The following is a 22,569-nucleotide window of genomic DNA, read 5'->3' on the forward strand; positions in this document are numbered from 1 at the left end:
TGGAGAGTTCGCGACGTTTGCAGTAGTGTTACCCGGGGGCAAATAATCAAACAAACAATGTGCGGCTTGGTACACGTAAAACAAAAAAAAAAATGGAGAAGAAAACCCGCAAAACTACCGAAAGAAAGCGTAACGAAAAACATTTGCAGCTACGTCAGAACCACGGAGAGTTCGTTGACTTCCTTTCGGTGGTTTGGTTTGATCCCAATTGGATTCTGTTGCCTATTTTGGTTCAGAGAAAGGCGATAGGCTGTCGTACGCCGAGTGTTTGGTAGAATTTTGTGAGATGTTTTTGAGTATTTTGAGAACCTAATTGCAGGATCTATAGGCTCTTGAAGGTATCTTTTAGGGACAGATAAAGCTGTACACCTTTACGTCAGTGTCGAAAGTTAATTTTGATTTTAATATTATCATCAGGAAATACGAGGTTTACTTATGCTACTGCTCCTGAAGCAGCATTTAATTGAGGAAGTTTTGGGTACGGATGAAAGTTTCAAATCGCCTTTTCAGGGAAGTCCTTTTCAGGAACTCTGTCGTGATATAAAACCTTTTTTCTCCGTGTTACCGCCCAGTTACCCACCAACCAATTCGATTCAATATACCTTCACTGCCAACAGCAATATGGAAAGAAAGCTGAACACGTCACGTCCCAGCTCGTGCACATGGTGGACACGGAAACAATCGGGAGTAATATTTATGGCCACGATTGCACACCATTTGCATCATCGAATCAATCGGGGAACTGCTGAGACACACGGGGGTCATGTCAGAAGGGAAGTGTTTTCCGCTCGATGCACGCAATAAGAGCATAAAAAAGCTCATAAAAGTGCGCACAAATAACCGAATGATGCGAAGTATCACCACTTCCTGCCTGTGTGCTTGTGTCCCGCACACCCAATGGGGGCGCCTGGTGGATCTGACAACGGAGTGTGCCATCTTTGTTTCACGTTGCCGTGGAAAGCGACCTCAATCGAGCGACGGTTTCGTTGTTGTATCACATCGAAAGGAAGGGAGGCTCACATACACAACTGTACACACGTACACACACACACACACACACACACCACACATGATAAGCCCTCAAGGCCGCACCTTCTCGAATGAGAGCACCGCCACCGGAGGCCAATCATATCCTGGAGGCAGATGATAATAATATCGCTACTTGATGGTGGCCGCAAATCGCCATAATATTGCACGGTGTATGGCGATGTTTCGCGCATAAACAACGGCCCATCCAAGCTGCCCCACAGGAGCCACGACGTTTGGATGGATGCGCTTGCTTTGATTGAGAAATTAATCCCTCAAGCAACGTTTGAGCTGTCGTTAATATGCCTTTGACGGGATTTTCGTGAAAGTTCCCATCTTTGAGCGCCATACGAAGCCAGCAATATGATAACACTGTTAAGATCAGCTGCAAGTAGGTTCAGAATGTGAACGTTGTGTTGAACCCACCGCAGTCACAGGCAGCGCACCTAGCACGGGCTCATTTATTCCAATCTGTGACATGTTTTGTGGTTTGGTGTTTTGCTGTTGATTTCGTTGTTTGTTAACAAACAAAAAAAAACAATCATATCATCCGTGCACGGCGGGCTCAAGGGGGATGTAGCGGAGTGATGGGGACAGAAGAACGATTGCAAAGCTTCCGATCAACCCCCCTCAACCCAGCCATGCGCTCGCGAGTAGAAACCCACAGGATTCTGATTAACTTGGGCCGCTCGAGATCGTGTGCCAGCGGGGCACGTAGGTGCAAACCCTGGGCCGGTCACTGCCAAGGACATCATTGGCGCGGCATGGTGATTTTGTGGCTGTGGGCCGTGTGAAAAATACCACCTCCAAAGCAATTCCGCCAGGCATGGCCCTGGAATCCCGCAGTAATCCCTAGCAGGAAATGAGTGAGCCCTATGCTAATGGCCGCAAAAGGGAGAGCGAGAGTGCGAGAGAGAGAGAGAGAGTGGGGAACAGGGGTCCAAGGGTCACCGGGTGGCTGGACGTTTTTCGAAACACGACCGGCAACCGTGATCGAGCAGTGAGCAGTTATGTCACAACCCACCTACCATCGTCCCGAAAAGTGCCGTGGAGGAGTTGTTAAAGGCGATAGAAGTGCCCCGACGATCTCACTCGTTCCAGGCGAAGCCGCGATCGAGTACAAAACCACCACCTGCCGATTCTGTGCTCCTCTCTTTCGCTCTCTCTCTCTCTCTTGCTCTATAACCCGGTGGTCGATTTGTCTAGTAGTACGGGCGTGCGATCCTTGCGAACGAGAATGCACTGATAACGTTGTGGTGTTGTGCCCTCTGAGCGCGTAGGAAAGTTCGATTTCGTGTGTTTCTTCACGTCTTCCACCGCCTTTCCGTCATTCCGGTTTCCCACCCATCCCGGGGGAGAGATAGAGAGAGAGGGTGTATTATCGCGCACACCACCCCACCCCACCCCCCGCCACCAACCCGCAGGTCAACGAAGATGGCTACTGGTCATTTTTAAATAGGCATCTCCATCCCGGCTGCCCAGTCAGTGTGCGATCGAACGTTGCCGTAGTAGCAGATGAACGTGGGCGTGTGCCACGAGTGACGTTAAGAGTGGAGCAAGAAGCAGGCGAAGAAGAAGAAGAAAAATCAGGAAAAGTCCCTCAGAAGGAAGGAGAGCTGCGCTAAGCTGGAGAGTAGACGTGGGATTTGGTTCCGGAACCGCCACCATGTTCGTTTAACGCATCCGTGTGTAGTGAGCTTGTAATAGTGGCCCAAAAACCAAACTTCGTACCGGGAATCAAGAAAAGGACATTCCAGGTGACACGCGCAGTGTGTTCTAGTGTGTTTGAGACCAGCGGGGATCAAAACGGTGTAGCACACACACACCCACACGATGCCATCCGCGTGCAAAGACAAGATGTTTGGTCCTTGGAACCGCAGCGAAAGTACGGGCAATTTTGTGTATCTTTCGAACAACAACACAGCCGACAGTCTGGCCAAGATGTTCTCCCGCACGGCACCATCGAGTCCTCGTTGGACACCGTACGGATCGCGGCACAATTCACCCCCGGCGCCGAGTTCTCCGTTATCGTCCTCACCACCGACAACTCTGCGCCGGAATTACTCCAGCACCTTTACGCTTATTCCGGAAGATCGCGAATTGGACACCGTACCGATACAGGTTGCACCAAAACCGGATCCTGGCACAACAAACGATCCCGATCATGCCACTCGAAGACGCGGCCTATCGAACGGACGCATCCTGGTACGGCTCGTCCTGTGGTGGCCATTGCTACTGATCGCCGTAGCTCAACGGCTGCTCGGGTGTTGTATGCAGCTCGCCTGGAAACCGTTCCTGATGGCAGCACCCGCCTTCTGGCTGTCCGCGTTCCTATGGATGTTCTGGAAGCTGATCGCGTTACCCCTGGCCGGGTTGAAGTGGGCCTTGGTCGCGCTGCACACACCAGCCCACGAGCGTAACCGCCGGAAGCGTACGATCCTGCTGAGCTGTGGCAGTACCATCCAAACGCTGCATTTGGCACGCAATTTCTACAAATCCGGAGCACGCGTGGTCGTGTTCGAGTTTGAGGGTTTGTTCGCGCTCGCACGCTTCTCAACGGCGGTCAGCAAATTCTACGCCATTCAGCGCCCAACACCGGAAACGGCCAGCGAGTACGTGGCGGCGTTGTGTGAGATCGTGGAGAAGGAACAACCAACGCACTACATCCCGGTGTGTGCGACCAGTCCGGCACACTATGATGCTCTTGCGAAGCCACACCTAGAGCTACGTGGGTGTTCCAGCTTTATACCGGGTGCACAAGAAACGTCCGTGTTGGATGACATCCTGCAGGTGATACGCAAGTGCGAAGCGAACGAAATCGCCCTACCACCGCACCAGATCGTATCGTCGAAAGAGGAACTGGCCCGGTTGTACGATAGCGGCTGGTTGGGTGGCTTCCGGAACGTGATGGTCGCATCCGGTGGGCTTGGGTTGCTCGAACGGCGCAAGTACGTGTTGCCGGTGCAGCGGCGTGACCTTCGGCTTGGGTACGAGGTGAGCGAGGCACAGAAGTGGGTCGTGATACGGGACGTGCCTGGTTCGCACTACGTCACCTGCACGACCGTCAAGGATTCGGCCGTGATCGCGAACGTGACGTGCGCAATTCAGGAGGACACGCGCAGCCTCGTGCCGGAGCAGAACGCCACCATCGACCAGTGGTTGCGGGAGTTCTTCCGCCGGATACGGTTGCAGCGACCGATCAACGGGCATGTCAGCTTCCGGCTGGTGAAGTGCCAGTGTAGCGGTCAGATCCTGCCGCTGGGCATTCGTGTCGGTGTGTCGCTGCCGTACATCTGTTATACTGGCGTGCACTCGCGTGTCCTGTGCAAACCGTGTCCGCATTTTAGTCGTCAAAATTCGGGCCCACTGGTGCAGGAAGGTGGCCGGTATTGGATCCATGAGACGGTGATGAATGCCCTTCGGCGGCCGAGCGTGGATGCGGTCCAGCATCTGATCGGGACGGTGATCGATCAGCGGGAGGCACTGTTCGTGTACTGGGATCCGTTGCCGTATTGCGCCTATTATCACTTCCAGCTACCGTTCAACTCCGTCAAGCGGTTCCTGCACCGGCGGCAAGCTTCACGATCCGCCATGACCAGCATGCCTCATGCAGGACCGGTGCAGTGAGAACATGGCGCGCAGGATACCCGGAGTTCGAAGTTGTGCATGGAGTGGAGCAAGGGGGTGGCACGGGGTGATAAGCACGTGCACGTTGCGCTACCAGCTGCCCCGGTGGAGAGGTGTCGTGTTCCAATGTGTGCGATTGTGGTGAGGGATCAGGTCAGGCGAAAACAAAACATCCTTCGCCGGCGGCCAATCTGGCGCGCCCGGGGTGATGAAGAGAGAAAGAGGAAGGAGCGGGGGGGGGGCAAAATCATACGAACCGGAACCTCGCTGTGGCCGCACACCAGCCCGAGAGTGATTACAAACAACGCACACACACACATACACACATGGACAAGGAGAGAGAATCAATAGACTTTGATCACAGATCACGGCGGTGACACGGCGGGACCGCGTGAACGAGAGGCGGATGTAGTTTTCGGTTGCGGAGGATGAATAATAGCGCGGGTCAGTGATAGGGGTAGAACGGCAGTGGCCCTCTCTAGCATAAGCATCAAGAGGGGCAAAACACGTTTAAGAAGGAATGCTTGAGCTAGATCCTTAAGCGAACGTGGAAGGGTTAGGTAAAAGCTAACAGAGTAGTAACAGTGTTAACCGTAAGGTTCGAGAATACTTAACCACGGCCGGAACACGACAAATGTGCCCACCAACTTGAACCGGTGGAGGCTCTCGGACAAGGCGCGCGACAGGCGAGATAAATTCGGGACAACTCCCGAAGGACACGACGATGATGCTGTCATGGAACATGTGTGCCACCCATTCTACCGTTCCTGTTGCTGGGCAATGAGAGACGAGTGGGATGGCGCTGGCCGAACGAACAAAGATAGGAACGAACATATATTCCCGCACATATTGGTAGAACGCGATGGAAAAAGGCGGCGATCCAAAAATAACCACCAACCAACCGTAACGGTTTGGCAAGAAGGGTCTCGCTTATCGCGAAGCAAAGAGGTCTTGTTTTTGGATTGAAAACGGACATTTATGATTAATTCTTTGCTCCCTCTTATTTGCGTGTCCCTCCTCCCCCTTCCCCCCCGCCTTTCTCAGCAGGATGAGCGCAGGTCGGGGCGGTTCGACATTTGCATTTCACTTTTTTTCAATTATGCTATCAATTTCACTTCTTCGTATTTAGCTAGTCGTTTGCGGTGCCTGGCACAAGGCGTGGGCTGCAATGTGTGGCTGCCGTGTTATCGGCTGCTAGGTTAGCGCAGTTTATGTTAAGGTTAGGTGTGCTAGGTCGAGTGGAATTATGAAGAAATTGTAATCATTTGTACATATAGCGAAGGAAAAGTAAAATACTGAGCCTGTTCAGTGGGCGATAAGAGATACTGGCAGCATGTGTTGTATTGTTTGTTTGCAGCTCTCCTGTGTGTGTTTTTGTCTTTTTTCATCAAGCTCATGCTACTGCAATATCGGAAAAAGCTCGATGCCATAGGCTGTCATGCACCGTTCGTGCAGCTGTCCATCATTTCGTCAAACAGTTATCTACAACCCCAAGCGCAAACAGGGTCAATGATCGCAATGAGCATAAGAGTAACAACGTGGTGAGAAAATGTAGAAATCCGATCGCTCCTAAGGAGGTATCTCTGCATCCTACCAGGTTGTTGAAACAAAGGGACGGTGATATGTTGTTTTTTTAAACGCATGTAAACGAGAACTATTTTCATCACATTTAGAACAAACTTGAGTTTGTCATGTTTCACATCGTTCATATTTGGCTTTTTACAACAGCTAGCGTTTGTACGCAGAATGGAGCCAATCTTTGTTGGTGTGTTGTTTTTTTTGTGTTTTAGCTAAAAAAGTATAAATTTAGATTAATACATTTACACTCAACGTAATAATTCGCACAATGTAAGCACATGTATACTGCTATTTCCCCCGACCCTTTCATGCCGGGGGCTTCTCCACCGATCTGTTCGAGGAACCCTACGAAGAACCCCATCAAATCGTTGGCACAGTTGCCTATAATCGATCGGCCATTTCCCGGCCGATGATTTTCTCACAGTAGCTCGTTTGGTGGCGTTTCAGGTCGAGAATGCGATCGAACACCTTACCGCAGTAGTTGCAGCGGCGATCCTTTTTGCGCATCTCCCGATGCACCCGGTACATGTGATTGCGGTGCACGGATCCCGACGAGAAGGTTATCTTACAAATGCAACACACGAACGGCCGCTCGCCCGTGTGGTAGCGCATGTGGTCCTCGAGCGTGCGCTTGCTCTTAAACATTCGACTAGGCTCGGTACAGATCGGACACCGGTAGCTGCGGACGTTTTCGTGCACCGTCCGGATATGGTTCTGTTGTACGTATTTGGTTTTAAACTGCGCCAAACAAATGTGGCACTGGAACGGTCGCTCGACCGTGTGCACCGCCAAGTGCGCTACCCATACGTCACGGGATTGGAATTTTTCGCCGCACACCATGCATCGGTTATCTTCGAGTGCCGGTGCCGCACTGGTCCCGGTTGCCGGGGGCTGTCGTTTCGACTGACTACGTGTTTGGGTGCGGATTGGGGCGGCCGCTGCAGCCGCTGCTACTGCGGCCAAGGCATTTGCTGCTTGCGCGTTGAAAATGGCACTCATGCTAAACTTTGGTTCCTGCTCTTCGTGGTGCATTTGGTGATCCTGTGGCCGCTGGTACTGGGCATCATTTTGTTGCAGGTTCTGCACCTGTTGATGCAACAGCAGCTGCTGCTGTTGCTGCAGCTGATGCTGATGATGCAGCAGCTGCAGCTGATCAAGGACATCAATAGGAGCGTCACGAGATTCGTCTGCTGTGAGGGTACTGCTACTACTGCTCTCCTTGTCTGCGGCGTGCTCATGATCGTACAGGTTGTCGATGTCCACCGATTCCTGCTTCACGATGATCACTTCCGGTTCGATTCGCGGTAAAATCTTGGACCGTATGATTTTGTCGTATTCTCGGGCGCGCCTTCGGAAGTGATGGAACTCCTGCATGAGCTGCAGGCAGCTCTGGCACGCTGCAGACGGGAAGTCCAGCTCGGGTTTTAACAAAACGCCAATGCAATCCACGATTACCGTTATCAGCTCCAGGTTCAGCGGTTCACTTGTGGTGGGATGAAAGATTGGTACCAGGCTGGTTTCGCGGAAGCAAAAGCGACAGTACGTGCCAGGCGTATCACTGGGACTGTACGTAAGAACAGGAATGGTAATTAACATGATTTTTTTAAAAATAATTTTTGCTCTCAAAGTTTTACTGCCGTTTTTGTCCACTTACACATCGCTGTAGATTGTTAAATCCATTCACTGGAACTATTTTGTGAATTATTTTTCGAACTTTTCCCGCACAGATCGTTCGAACGAAAAAATACACAATTTTCAGGAGTAACTGGATATCTTGCAATACAGTGGGGCAACGGTTTGTTTACATTATACACTGACAACCATTTTTTCCTCTCTTCACTGTTCTTTTCTTTCTCTACAAAAACGAACGCAGCCACTGGTACCTAGTGAAAAAGTTCACGCAACACCAATTCACTCGTGCCGTCCAGATATTTTTCAAACAATATCTTTCTGGCAAACGCAATCGGTAACGAAATGATACAAATAAAGTAATGATACACAAACTATTGCTCTCTTAGTTATATCGGCTCATATGAAAACATTTTCTATGATGTCTTAACTGGGCGTGTGGGGATGCGTAACCGATGGCAACTGAATTCAAAACAAATCGTATTTACCGGCTGCTGATCGCGATTCCGATTGATCAGTATTGTTTAATAACTATTAGAAAATATTTTTAAGCTCTAAGAAACTGGATATAATTTCTAATTTCACAAATGATGGTTCATTAATCCATTATTCTTTAAAACATGGTCTGTACTCACCCATTGCCGTCGATGATATTGTTCTCGGATTTCGAATTCACGAGGGTTGTTGGCATATAATGCTCATTTAAAAAGATTTTTATTTTATAGACTTTAACAAAATCAACACTGTATATAAAACTTGCATAGACACCGACATACAGTCCTTACACTAAATTTTAATCACACAGTAACACGACATCTCCCAATTGCTACTCTATCAAAACAGAACATGTTCCTCTTCGTCTTCTTTTTCTTTTAATGTCCTTGATATCCCTGGATATAGTCATTTCTCGTTTCACCTTTCCTACTCTGCTTCCTGGACACTTGTGAATTACAATTTTTTCAATGCTGTGAAAACAGGAGACATATTTTTGATACAAAATTATGTAACTAATTCTTTTCTATATTTAAAATCCCGTAATAAACAAGTATTTTATTCAAAATCTGTCTACTTCTCTGAACAGTTTAACTATGGCATGTTTCACTGAGTTAGCCGGCACGAAAATAAAAAACATATGGAAATGACATTCATTTGAATGTGTGAGATTGTTTTGATTGGCATATTGCTTACTTCTTGGTTGTTTTATCAAAATTTAATTGAAAATATTACTTCTACCTACAAGAGTTGTTTGAGATTAATCTATATGAGGTTAGAGTGCCGAATGTAAATGTGTAACAGACTGAATATCCTCACCATAACTTATTACTATATCGACTAGCGGTTAAGTGTAAGAAGTAGAAGATGTCGTTATCCAACCGGCTGTGCAGATATTATGCTTCCGCAAAGAGCGCTAAAAACAACAGGTATCAAATTGATAAAGCATGCAAAAGTATACTTTTAAAATCATCAAAGGTGTAATTTTATTAAACACATAAATTTTCTCTACCCCCTTCACCTACAGGACCAAATGGAAGAGCGTCATTGGCTTAGAAGTGCATGCTCAACTGGAAACAGTGTCCAAGCTGTTTTCCGGTGCACGGGCAACATTTGGAGCAGCACCAAATTCATGTGTTTCCTTGTTTGATTCATCTGTACCCGGAACATTACCTGTTCTGAATAAAAATGCAGTAGAGTTAGGGGTGAAAACAGCATTAGCCCTAGGGTGCAAAGTGAATGCGGTGTCCATGTTCGATCGAAAACATTATTTCTACGCCGATCTGCCAACGGGCTATCAGATCACTCAACAAAGGGCACCACTAGCACGTAGTGGTTCCTTATCGTTTCCTGTTTTCGTGCCAGGTGTAACAAAGATACCCTACTACAAAACAGCAAAACTTCATCAGCTGCAATTGGAGCAGGACAGTGGTAAATCCTTGCACGATCCCGTTGAGCGCAAAAGTTTGGTGGACTTAAATCGCGCTGGAGTGCCTCTGATGGAGTTGGTGTTCGAACCGGATCTAGAAACTGGCGAAGAGGCGGCTGCGTTAGTGAAGGAATTGATACTGATTCTTACTAGACTGCAAAGTTGCTCATGTAGGATGGAAGGTTAGTATGGTGCATTAAAAAGAGCAAAAGAGTATGTTTGCATTTGGACCATGGAAAGCGTAAGTGCGTCGGTGGTGTAATGGTCAGCATAGTTGCCTTCCAAGCAGTTGATCCGGGTTCGATTCCCGGCCGACGCACGGATCTTTTTTATTATTATTTTTATTTTGTTAGTCATTTCTATATTGATTTTGTTTATTCAAAATGTAATAAAAACAACTTAAATGTAATTTATTATGCCATATTATTAATATGTTGCTATAAAAAATATAAACTTTATCTAGTCTATCATTGCAGAAAAAATTTTTTTCTTGGCTTGGTTTTCTGGCGTTATAACTGTTTTGTGGGCTATATATTGTTTAGAAGTGTTTTATTGGTGATTTAGTGAGTCGAATATAGTAACGAAGTATTTTTTCATTTAGAAATGCAATTATATATTGATAGTAAATAATTTTTGAACTACAATCATTCATTTTGTATTTGTTGGGTAAAAACATGGCCGATAGCTATATCTCGATAGCCGTGATCGTCTAGTGGTTAGGACCCTACGTTGTGGCCGTAGTAACCCAGGTTCGAATCCTGGTCACGGCAGTGTCGCTCGTCGAACACTGTCACGGAAGAGAATATGTTTTTTGAACCTTTTTCATGATTTTTCACTTCTTATGATATATTGTTTCTTTTTTTCATGATTTATACGATGATAATGCATCGTTACATCCATTTGATGTCTGTTTTTCCATTTCAGAGGGGGCGTTGCGAGTCGATGCAAATATATCTGTGCATTTAGAAAACACACCCCTTGGGACGCGTACGGAGGTGAAAAATATCGGTTCGGTACGAGCTGTTGCACAAGCGGTTGACTACGAAATAGAACGGCAAATCGGAATTCTCAACGGCGGAGGTAGAATAACCAACGAAACGCGCGCCTGGGACTCCGCTGCAAGGAAAACAGTAGCGATGCGCGACAAAGAAGTAGTGCAGGACTACCGGTTCATGCCTGAACCCAATCTGCCCCCGCTACATTTGAAACTCCACGAGGGAAGCAACGAAGACGGTATGATAGATGTTCCAAAATTGCAACAATCCATACCAGAATTGCCGGAGGAAACGCGTCAAAGGATCATTCAACACCACCAGTTGACCAATGCTATCGCTGTAACGTTGGTGGTATGTATGGTGGATTGTTTATATCCGGAGAGAATGTTGATAGTACGCTATTTTATTTGATTAATTTCTTCCCATTTTCCGAATTATTTTTTAGAATGACAACACTTTATATGGCCACTTCCGTACGATTGTTGATGAGAAACAAACAAAAGAGAATCATCCTTCACCGAAACTGGTGGCAAATTTTCTCATCAACGAATTGCTCACAATTTTGAATCGTAACAAGATGGAGCCGGCAGATTGTAGTCTTACATCCGACCAATTGGGCACGATCGTCTACATGTTGCATGAGAACCGGTTAAACATTCAGTATGCTCGACAAGTCCTCCAGGCGCTGTTAGAGAGTAATTCGGGTGATGGAAGCGCCACCGAACGTCCAAAATGTCCAATCGAAATAGTTACCACAAATAATTGGTTCCTTATCACAGACGAAGCGACTATCAGGGAGTTCTGTCAGAAAGCAATCGACCGCAATTCAAGTCTAGCTGAAAAATACCGAAAAGGCAAGGAGAAAATGCTTTATGCGCTGGCTGGTGAGGTGGCGAAGGCAAGCGAACAGAAGATTGATATGGCGCGGGCGGTAGAGTTGTTAAAAGAAATGTTGAAATAAGGTGTACTTAAGAAGTCAATGATTAAAGTAGATTAAAGAATTTAAATTAATTCTAGTAGTTCAATGTTATATAACAGTTAAGTTCCTTATTTTAAAAAATAGATTGAGCAAAGTAGTCGATATCAAATGATAGCATAGGTTAGCGTGTCCCAGGTAATGGCTGTGCAATCGGTACAGCTGTGAGCCGCAATGGAAGGGAGAGTCAGGATGGCCGAGTGGTCTAAGGCGCTACGTTCAGGTCGTAGTCTTCTCTGAAGGCGTGGGTTCGAATCCCACTTCTGACAAAAATTAACTTTTTTTTCGACGTTCTAGTTTTCATCAAGATTGTTTAACTATTATCCAATTAAAATGTTTTTTTTGTTTGTAATCATCTGCTCAAATGCGTATTGAGCATTAAATCAACGTAATAAATTATGCTTTGAACTGAAAAACAAGTGTTTATCCAATAATTTCGCCTCTCATGCGTGGATCAGGAAGGAAATTGCAAAATAAAGGTGGAAAATTCATCACTTATCTTCGCTTGGTGCCAAAGAATATGTAATTACAAACAATAAAGATGTTTAGAATCCAATTTCGTCTCTCAAATGGCGAGTATTTTCATCAATTTGTTTCCATTATTTGTTATTAAAATGCCTAGTGAGAACAGTCCTTGTTTGCAAACATCTCGTATTCAAAACATGTTTTTGCACAAAACAACGGGACCGCGAAACCAGCTAAAATTGTTGAGATTTGTAACAGGGTCGCAGAGTATTAGGAGGTTACCATTACCAGTTGCCTCAGATTGAACTAGCGATCTCGTTCTTACCCGTTGGTAATGAGATCGCACGCATGCTACCTCTTTGCTGCATGATCTCTCAGTAATATCATTTCCCGTTACCAGCTAAAAACCCTCACGATTGCGGTGGCTCTTCAGAGTATTTGCGAAGACCCCTCGGCACTGGCATTCAATTGAGTGCGGTAGAACAAGCGAGTAGTCCGATTACAACGAGAGTAGTGCTTTCTCTTGTTCTGAGTGAGCGCTGTGATTGGACAAATCGATCATCGCTGCAACTATGAACCTTTGCGTGATATAGGGACACCGTTGTTATTCATCACTTTAATTTCACCTCGTTTCGTGCAAAAAAGACACACAATGCTATGGGAAGCATTGGCTTATATCACAGATATTTTTAGCAAACAGTTTACTCTTTTATTTTGCACCGAAAAAGAAAATCATGTATGCCGTGAAATAAATTAAGCCCCGTGATAACCTCACAATCTAATTCTACCAAAATCCCACCGTGCGCTAATAACGATGGGCGATCACCAAGGAACGTTGGAACGATATGGAATTGAAACGGTGATATCGACACCACGAGAGGGAGCTATCAGCCGATTTTGGCAAATGCGTGGGAGCGAGATCGATGATTGCGCAATACCAGCGCCAGGGCACCAGCTGAGCGCTACCTCTTCGAAGCATGTTCTCCTATTAAAATCGGCCGGTTTTTGATAGCAACTTGGGCGTCGAAAATCTGTCGCTCGACGGCGGCACAGGGTGTGTCGTTTCTTTTTCCTCTGGATATGGAGGAAATGCGGTATCGTAGGTGAAAACTATTGCACGGACGGGGATGAATGAACTTATTTAATGGGTTTGAAGGGCTCTTAAATTATAAATTGATAATTGAGGTTTTGTTCTATAAGTTTTAAGGATATATGCCGAAATTTGTAGGAAGCATTATAGGAAGGATAAATGCATGGAAATGCATTTTTAGTATGCAAGTCCTCTTTTATACTCCACAGAGATCATTGAATATCGCTTTTTCGAGCTTTTGTATTGCGAAAGGACATTGTAAACCTTCTTTTGCGACCAACTAGAGAAGCTGTAACTTTGTCATCCTTTTTGAAGTGAGAAATGTTCCAAACTTGTGCAAAATTATTAAAAACATTCAAACGTTCATTTTTATTTTAATTGTTTTATTTAATTGGGATTCAATCCAACTCAATTCATTGGCGTGGTACATCGTATTCATTACATTTTTTTTTTCATCGGCCGTATAGGTTAGTAATACATTATCCGTATGCTATATTTATTCAACAAGAACAAACCTATCAAAACTATAGACGAAAACAATCTTAACGAAAGCAGGTCTCCATCCGAGCATCCGTAAATCGCATAAATATCTAATATAATATTAAACGAAGTCGTTCTGGGTTATCCTTAATTTTGTCCACATGTTCGAGAGTCCTCTGAAACACCTAACATCGACCTTAGTCGTGTGTCATCATGAAGGCATGCAAGAAGCTAACTCCAATTCGTTCGATGTTGGGTAGTATAATATATTTCCTCCATATTTGCGCACTCTCCTAGATGTCCGCAACAGAACAAAACTCTCGAATGCCGGCGTACGGTTGCCTCCACGCACTCGCTCGTCGCAGCGTAATAGAATATTTACATCATCGCACTTAGAAGTGCAGCTTTAGAAGAGCAGCGGATCACCGTGCGAGTATCAGGAGTCACTCAGGATGTCCTTCAGGATGGAGCTCGAACTTCGTGGCGGCGCAAAACCAGGTTGCTGCTGCAGCATCATCGCTTCTGGTACCAGAATCGGTTGTGGCACCAGAGCCGGTGGAACGGTGACCAGAAGATTACCACCAGAACCGGTTGTAGTAGTTCCGGTGCCTGTTCCCGCCGTTCCCGGTTGCTGTGGCTGAAGGTCCTCGCTGGCACCGGCCACCTGTGGGGCCGTGACTATGTTCAGTAGACTAGAGCTTGCGGTGGCTCGCGGGGCCGATTCCTTCTCGAGGAACTTCACGAACGCCTCCGTGAGGGACTCCTTGTTGTAGTTGGCTGCGTTGGCGGATCGGAGCAAGGATCGAAGAGAATCGGAGAAGGACGATATTTAGAAGAAATACCCAACAGACAGACAGTGTCTCGCGTACACTCACCTCCGACGGATTCGGCGCCCGGTGCTCCTCCCAGGATGCTGTTGAACCATCCACCCGCACCTCCAGGACCTGCACGGTGATGGTGAAGCCCGACTTTGGTGCACTCGGTCTGATCCATCGTCAGTACGGACGAAATCAGCTTCATGATCTGCTGCTTATCCGATGCGTTCGGTGCCACGGCGTAACCGATGATTAGGTTCTTCACAAGCGTCTTTTCCACCTTATCAGCTTGGCTCGCTTCTGTGTCCTGAAGACGTCGCTCAAGGGCCTCATATCGCTCGTCCCGTTTGACCACTAAGAACAGAATGCAAGAGGGGCAGAGAAAAGAACGAAAGAAAAGAAAAAAACGGAACCTATTGAGTGGAAGTCGAGAGTGGAAGGATGGATGTAATTCGAAGTAAGAAAGCACAATTCTGGGGCCTTTTTAGACGACGGTTCTATCAGCACGATGATGCACTGTGTCCTTAACAGTAAAAATAACCTATTCAGAGCAGCTTTACCACAACAACGATTTTATCGACGCCTGACCACGTTCTAACGCTGAATGCACTCCGCCCTTTTTCTGGATTCCACGCACGGAACATGCACATCCTTGTTATGCACATGCACATGCGCAAACACACACACACACGCGCGAGCACTGATGTTAAAGTTGCCGACGGTGAGAGTATAACATAAGTACTGATAGTCGGCCCGGACAGCAGACAGGTGTCCGGGTTGTAACATCACACCAGTACCTGATGTAATACTCACCCCGGCGGAAACTCTCGATGCGATAAACTCGATCGACATGCGACACACGCCCGATTGCATTTGGAGATGCAAAAGAAGGGAGCTTCTTCTTCCGATACGAACGGCACTTCCTGTTGTGATGGTCTACATTTTACGCTATATTTCGAACCGTGGGAGCAACACAAATGAGATGGAATGGATGACGATGAGGAATGGAGCTTAAAGGAAGGCACATTTAAGGACACAATCACAGCCGGGCATTTTGCGAGCGATTACAACACATTACAAAATGTAAACTAACACACACACACACACGCTAATGAGGAAGGTGATCTGGAGAGAGCAGGTATGTGATCGTTGAAGGAGAGAAACAACAAGGAACAATAAGGACAAAAGTAACACAACAACATACAAACCATCACTCGGGCCGCGCCGGAAAAGTGTACAGGAAGTTGGCCACAAAATTACACAAGTAATACAACAATAAATGAAAAGATCACACTAAACAGCAGCACAACACAACAAACAATACCAGCACAAGCAGCAGCAACATATGAAGCTAAGACAGCAGCCAGAACCAGCCGGCGTTTGGTGAGCGGAGCATGCGACGGGGGTAACCCCAATCTGTAACGTGTGTTTCCGGTGGGAGGTGGTTCCACCCACTGCCGGATGGCGATACACACACACACTGTTACAATTTGAGATTGCCTCCCGCCGACGCCGATGGGGTGTCTGGCGCGAAGCTGCAACAGGCGTCTAAGGATGCTCGTCCTGACGAGGCCAAACGGCATAAGCACACACGCACGAGGATACACGATCGTTTGGGGTGAGATCGAATAATCGCAACAACTAAAACAACTTACATACACACTGCGCTACTCGACAATATATTCACAACATCAACAGCAAAACTATAATGAGCCGAATGAGGACAAGGGTGCAGGCTAGCTACTCTGCTTGAAAATGAAGGTGCACGTTGAATCCACTCAATGTTCCGGGTTCACGCAACCGGATGAAAGGCGAGCCCACGGAAGATAAGCTGATAACAAAGGCACTACTTCTCTATCGCCGGTTATCGCGCGCGGGTTTAGTATAACAATAGGCAAGGCAAGACAACATAACAATAGGGATACCCGGCTAATCTAGCTAATGCCTTTTGCTCGGAACGATTTGCTTCTTTTTGCCATGTGTGTCATCGAGTCAGGATCACGTCACCAGATGACCGGAGTGGCGGTTGTACTTACGGAAAGCCGGTATGGAGCCCGAGATGGAGGCGCGAAACCGAACCAAAAGCCACCATTGCTACATTTCACATTACACATAACACATTTAGATAAATACATACAATTAAAAAAAACCAAGTAACATTAAGCGACCTACACCAAAATGGGCATTGTTTGGTGCATTTCCAAGGTGCAGTGCAATGATGGCGAGAAGCGAGTGCATTGAGAGTGCATTGATTAAGGATGATGGAAGGCAGAGAGTAGAGGTGTTTGATGAACCGGGAAACGGGTACTAGGTCCTTTCTGCGGCCAGTACACTCACGCGAATCTCACACGACGGGATGATTTCACTACGTGCACAATTTTCAACAAGCGCTCCGCAACAGACAGAGCCTTTTTGGGGCCTAATGCACACCTGCATCGGCTCAGGTGTAGGCTGTCGTGGCCGCTGATGAAGATGTTTGTCTTGCCCGTCCGAGAACGATGCTTTTGTGTGTGTGTGATTTTTTGCTCCACAAACTCCAATGCTCCAATGTTCACCATTTCTCCACCACTCGTCCACACGATGGGGATCCTGTCTGGCCGGGACGACCGCTTTCTCTTTTCTTTTGCCAAACATTCGACGGAAAAGTGGATATCAGCTGAAATTCCGGGGTGCACGAAGGTTTGATAGCCTAGAATTACCAGCTGATATTTACCTTTCGGTCGAGGGAGCGCGAGCACGAAATGTGGGTGTGCGAGTGTCCTTCCGTATGTGTGCGCTGCGGACTACTATCGGTGTGTGGGTGTGTGTGAGTGTGTGGGTGGGTGGTAGGGTGGTTGGTGAAAGTAGCAATTTTTCGTTAGTTTGCTTTTTTTGTATGGATTCGCCCGCACACAAACACACCTGAAACACACTTGTATCGTTCGGAATCTTCTACAGCGGAATCCTTTATCCTTACGTACAAATGGTACCAGCTATCCTAAAGGCACAATGAAGAACGCAACTGCGAGGCGGCAGAAATTTTGATGTACATACAACAAAGTACCAACGAAATCACTGTACTCGCGCGTCTCCGACCGACAGTTGCGTTCCCAGCGCACAACAGAACCAGCCCAAGGATGACAATGAATCCCACCAGCATGCGGCCCAAAGGATGTGTGGTGTTGCACACGCAAAAAAACCCCACCGCTTCGGGTATGAGAGATGGTGAGCTACCGTGAACGAATTAGTGGCGCTGCAGGATCGTTAATGTTGCGTTTTGTGACACCTGGAGCTGCTTTGTTCGTGTGATTAATTTGTTAGATTTCCCGTCACCGACTTCCTTCGATCAAGCCGTCATTCTGGTGGCTCTGACATCTTAAGCATGATGGGACACGGCGAACGAGACATACTTTGGCATCATTTCATCGCGTTAACATTTTCTGCCTTTTGCGAAACCCCCTGGTAAGTAAGCTAACAAACAAAGGCACACGCAGACAAAACCCGCCCAGAGACCCGCTATACGTTTGGAATTTAATGAATTCGCCCCGTCACCCTGCCGCTAAACCTTTATCGGTTTATCGGTGTTCTTATCGGAGGCCATTTCATGTCACCCGCCAGGCGGTTCCTGACACCCGATCGACGGGATTAGACGATAATTAATTGACGGGCGCCGTTCGCGGTGATATCACAGCAAAGCACAGCACGCTGCTGCTAATACACTTACGTTCGGCTTTTAGGGACGCCACCGTCACCTGCGAGATCTCGAGCTGGTCGGAAATGCGGGCCGCCGCCAGCAGACCCGTTTTGGCATCGGCTAGCTGTTGCTGGATTTGCTTCAGGTTCTCCTTGTGCGCATCCTCGCGGGCTCGAGCGGCCTCAAGTTCACCGCGAATGCCACCGGTGGCCACCTCGATGTCACGCTCGCGATCTACGGTAAAACATGGAAGGATAATTAAAACAAAAACTGTGCTCCAAAATAGTGCATTCCATTCTGCATCCTGTGGTACTTACTCATCTGGAACTGCTCCAGCGCACACTGCAGGTTGGTGAGTGCCGCCTGATTTCGCTGATCGCGATCATCTGCTACACTCAGGCGCACGTTCAGCTCGTCACGCTGCTGCAGCAACAGCTGGTACTGGGCTTGGAGTGTTTCCGCCTGCTGGTTCGCCCGGATGCTGGCCGACGTGAGCGCGTTCGTGGACTGCTTCACCTCACGCTCGAGTGTCGTCAACTGTTGGCGCGTGTCGTCGTAGCGCCGCTGCAGCTCAACCGTTTCCTGCGTGTGCGTTTCCTCCGTTTCGAGCAGATGCTGGCGCAACCGCTCGAGATCACGCTGTAACGCGTCGCGCTGTTCGAGCAGCTCCTGCTTCTGCTGCAGCGCCATCCGCTGGTTGTTCTGCTCCGTCATCAGGTTCGCCGTCAGTATGTCGGACTTTTCGCGCAGGAACTGAATCTGATCCGTGAGGCGCTCGTAGTCTTGCAGTTTTTCGCGCAACGATGGGCACACCGTGCAGGGTGGCACTTCTCGGTCGGTTTCCGCTTGCAGCAGTTGGTTGAGTCGCTGGATTTCCGCATGGTACTGTACGCTTTCGTTGTGCTTCGTCGTCACCAGCTGCACGAGATCGTCCTTTTGCTTGGTAAGCCGTTCCAGTGCTTCTTGCTGCTGCTCGATCTTGGCCCGGTGCTGCTCGATTTCGGTCCGATACTGCTCGATTTCAGTACTCTGCTCCGTGGAGACCGTACCGGCTTCACGGGCCTGCTGCAGATCCGATTCCTTCTCCTCCAGCAGCAAGCGCATCTGTTCGATCTTCGACTCCCACGTGCGGATGTTGTCGGACGAGCTTTGCTGCAGTTGTTGCAACTTCCGCACCAGCCCAGCGTGATCCTCGTTGATCGTCGTCAGCTGTCCTTGCACACTGTGAAGTTCCGCTCGCAGTTGTTCCGTTTCCTGCCCACCAGCCAACCGTAACTCCTCCAGCTGTCCAGCGAGCTTATCCCGCTCGGTACTGTGCTCGACCAACGTTTGTTCGAGCTGACGTACTCGCGTCTTCCCATCGGCAACCGTGCCCTCAAGTGTCGCCACCTGCATTAGCAACTCCTCTTTCTCCTCCAGCACCTCCTCGAGCTTCCGATGTGACTCACGGTACTCGTCCTCAAGCGTACGGTTCAATCGGTGCGTATCCTCGAGCTGCTTCTCCAACACCACGATGCTATCTTCCGCGTTCTCGTTGATCGTCTCCAGCTTGTTGCACTTCACGTTTTCCAACTCCTCCAGCAACCGGTCGTTGTTCTTCATCAAGCTAGCGCACTCCTTCTCGTACTGCATCAGGTCCGCCGTCAGCGTGTCCTTATCGTGCTGGATGCGCGAGTTCTCCGACTTCAGGAAGTCAAACTCTTTGCCCGCGTCCATTAGCTTCCGCTCAAGGGCGGACAGCTTCTCGGTGGCATCACGTGACTGCCGGAACCGCTCGGCCAGCTCGTCAGCTTGCGAAAGCTCCAGCTCAAAGAACCCACGGATGAGTTCGGCCACGCGAGCATTCGGTTCCGGTTTGACGGTTGTTGCCTCCCGGAGTGCTTGGTTTTCTTGTCGCAGCGCCGCTAGCTTATCGTCGGACTCCTTCTCAAGCGCCTCCAACTGCACAGAGTTATCGATGATGACACTCCTCAGCTCGTTCTGTAATTCTCCGATCTCGCGCTCGAGCTGACCGATGTGTTCCGACCGGTCCAGCTCGGCCGTTAGCTTCTGCAGGTTGTCACGCTCCGTACGCACGTCTTCCAGCGTTTGCTTCAGGTCATCCAGCTCCACCTGCAGTTGGGCCACGTTCGAGGAAGCATCCGGTAGATCAGCAGCAGCTTGGTTGGATGGCATAGCCACCATAACCTCGGCTTCCTCGTTGCTCCGTTGACGCAGTTCTTCAAGCTCTTGCCTTAGCGTTTGGGACTCCTTTTGCGATGAATCACGCCCAAGCCGCATCTCCTCCAGCTGATGCTCAAGAGCCGCCACAGCTTCCACGTTCTCACACACGATCTGCTCCAGCTCAGCCCTCAGCCTATCGGCGTCACTTTGCAGTTTAGCGTTCTCCTGGCAGCTGTCGGCGTACGAATGCTCAAGCCGCTCGAACCGCGTTCGAAGGTCCTGCAGACTCGCCTCAGCCTCAGTCGCCTGACGCTTCATTTCCGCCTCAAGCCGACCACACTGAGCCTGCAGATCGCGCTTGCTAGTGAGCAGGTTCTCCAGAACCACCTCATGCTGACGATCAAGCTCCTCGATGTTTTCGTTCAGCTCGCGATTCTCGCGGCTCACCTGACCGAGCTTTTCGTTCAGCAGCGCATTTTCGAGCTGCTGCTTCTTGAGCTGCTGCAACTTCTCGTTCAACTGACGGTGCAATCGTTCGATGATTTCGCTCTCGCTGGCTGGCGCCTCGAGCGGAATCGTGGTTAGCTCGGTTGGACCGGACGAGGGTGAATCGTTGTCGTCCTTCTTCGAGGAGGACGACGTCGAAGAGATGTTGTTGTCCGGGTCCCAGAACCAGCTGTCCTCGAGCGTGCTGGTGACGGTGGTTGTCCCAGCATGATGCTCCGAACCGGAAGCCTGTGGAATGTGCAAGCGGGAAATTGTGGAATTAAAGTTTGAACAGCCATCCTGAAGACCTTCCGGTACTTGAGCTAGAATCTGAGGCTTATCAACTCGAAAATAAACTCCACGTAGGGCTCCATGGACCGTTCTCTGGCCACAGCTAACCCCCAGTGTGATCGGCTCGTGCGCCCAGATGGCGTAACCCAACCGAGAACCCAACGAAGCCACGGAGAACCCACAAAACCCCGTACTTAACGGACACAACCGGGCGGAACCGGGCCACCGGGCAGCACATCGTGGGCTATGCGTGCACAAAATTGCACGTTTTTCCACCGATGCAACGATGACAATGATGATGGCGGCCCAGAGCGGCACACACAATTGCCCCCCCCCCCCAAACCACCAACCTCCGGTGGCGCAGATCGGATGTCGCATGCCTGCGATTACCGACGACGACGACGACGACGTCGGCGGGGTGGCATGTTTCTCTTCTCTTTTTTTTTTGTTTTGCGAAATGAAACAAGCGCACCCATCTGATAGGCGAAATTACCGGTTGATGAGGGTGGTTTCATCCCCCCCCCCACACACACACACACACATGCAAACCCCTAGCGAATCTAATGCTCTGCGCCCCCCGGTAGGTCCGCGATGGCCATCGTCATTTTCATTTTATTATTTGCGACGATAAGATCACACTCGACCGCAAAACCACGGACGGGACGGCGTTCATAAATCACTGCACCTGCACCACGTGCACAACCACCCGAGCCGTGGGCCAAACCTCGCCAAAAGGGCTCGTTTCGCAAGCGATCGATTCGCGGGAAAGCTATCCGTCAATACCGCCTCGTGGGGAGGGGATGTTGCGCACGTGGAACTGTTGAAGGAAAACGGACATCAAAGTGCAGTAGTTTGTTGCACTTTGTCACCGAATGCAACCATGATCGGGGGAAGCCTCGAAGCTTCATTAAATGAACAAAACGATCGCAAGACGCTGCGCCACCTTCGAGGCGTGTTATGCAACGCGCCCTTACATCTCTGTGCATCAGTGTCTCTCTGTATGTGTGTGTGTGTGTGTGTGTCTCCCACACGTACGAAGGAGGGAGGTTGAAGTTGATTATGCTATTACCTCCCGGAGTGGAGCCGTAATGGCAACAATAGATGCCGGAGATGGGGACCGCAGTAAAAGCATAATGCTGGGTGGCTTTTGGCGATGGGACGAGCGAGCGAAAAGAAGAAAACGTTCGTTCCGTACCGAAGGAGACCTTGGCGGAAAACGTGACACACTCGTAAGCCGAGAGAAGACAGGTCAGACGATGTTGAAGGAGGCTTGATTGGGTCGCAGCTACCGGTGTTGAGCACAGGTTGTGTCTCTTGTGGAAGGCGTTATTTTTTTTTGCTTTTTGCGACAACA

The 22,569-nt window shown here is 48.7% G+C and overlaps 4 protein-coding genes and 3 non-coding genes across 7 annotated transcripts in view; 5 read left to right on the top strand and 2 right to left on the bottom strand.

Moving 5' to 3' along the window:
* Positions 1-2,859: 2,859 nt before the first annotated feature.
* On the top strand, positions 2,860-4,722 carry LOC128731229 (uncharacterized). Its single transcript, XM_053824334.1, has one exon. It carries the CDS (start codon positions 2,860-2,862, stop codon positions 4,651-4,653), a length of 1,794 nt encoding a protein of 597 aa, XP_053680309.1. The 3' UTR covers positions 4,654-4,722.
* Positions 4,723-6,520: 1,798 nt separating this feature from the next.
* LOC128731231 (adult enhancer factor 1-like) lies at positions 6,521-7,911 on the bottom strand. The gene is made up of 2 exons (XM_053824336.1): positions 7,886-7,911; positions 6,521-7,795 (listed from the first exon to the last, which is right to left on the bottom strand). The coding sequence occupies exons 1-2, from the start codon at positions 7,909-7,911 to the stop codon at positions 6,613-6,615; spliced, it is 1,209 nt and encodes a 402-aa protein (XP_053680311.1). The 3' UTR covers positions 6,521-6,612.
* Positions 7,912-9,219: 1,308 nt separating this feature from the next.
* LOC128731230 (glutamyl-tRNA(Gln) amidotransferase subunit B, mitochondrial) lies at positions 9,220-11,737 on the top strand. Its single transcript, XM_053824335.1, has 4 exons — positions 9,220-9,281; positions 9,380-9,963; positions 10,706-11,127; positions 11,222-11,737. The coding sequence occupies exons 1-4, from the start codon at positions 9,220-9,222 to the stop codon at positions 11,735-11,737; spliced, it is 1,584 nt and encodes a 527-aa protein (XP_053680310.1).
* Positions 10,029-10,100, top strand: Trnag-ucc (transfer RNA glycine (anticodon UCC)). Its single transcript has one exon. It is a non-coding gene; the product is annotated as a tRNA-Gly (tRNA).
* Trnah-gug (transfer RNA histidin (anticodon GUG)) lies at positions 10,480-10,551 on the top strand. Its single transcript has one exon. It is a non-coding gene; the product is annotated as a tRNA-His (tRNA).
* Positions 11,738-11,938: 201 nt separating the features above from the next.
* Positions 11,939-12,021, top strand: Trnal-cag (transfer RNA leucine (anticodon CAG)). The gene has a single exon. It is a non-coding gene; the product is annotated as a tRNA-Leu (tRNA).
* A 2,011-nt stretch (positions 12,022-14,032) lies between these two features.
* Positions 14,033-22,569, bottom strand: part of LOC128721017 (thyroid receptor-interacting protein 11) — a 32,086-nt gene continuing 23,549 nt past the window's right edge. Inside the window, exons 4-7 of the mRNA XM_053814724.1 lie at positions 18,593-21,173; positions 18,306-18,509; positions 14,663-14,956; positions 14,033-14,564 (exon numbers count right to left, since the gene is read on the bottom strand). Coding sequence (XP_053670699.1) covers positions 14,224-14,564; positions 14,663-14,956; positions 18,306-18,509; positions 18,593-21,173 — 3,420 coding nt within the window. The 3' untranslated portion in view covers positions 14,033-14,223. The remainder of the gene's footprint in view (positions 14,565-14,662; positions 14,957-18,305; positions 18,510-18,592; positions 21,174-22,569) is intronic.

The sequence above is a fragment of the Anopheles nili genome, chromosome 2, assembly GCF_943737925.1.
Source record: "Anopheles nili chromosome 2, idAnoNiliSN_F5_01, whole genome shotgun sequence".
Lineage (NCBI taxonomy): Eukaryota > Metazoa > Arthropoda > Insecta > Diptera > Culicidae > Anopheles > Anopheles nili.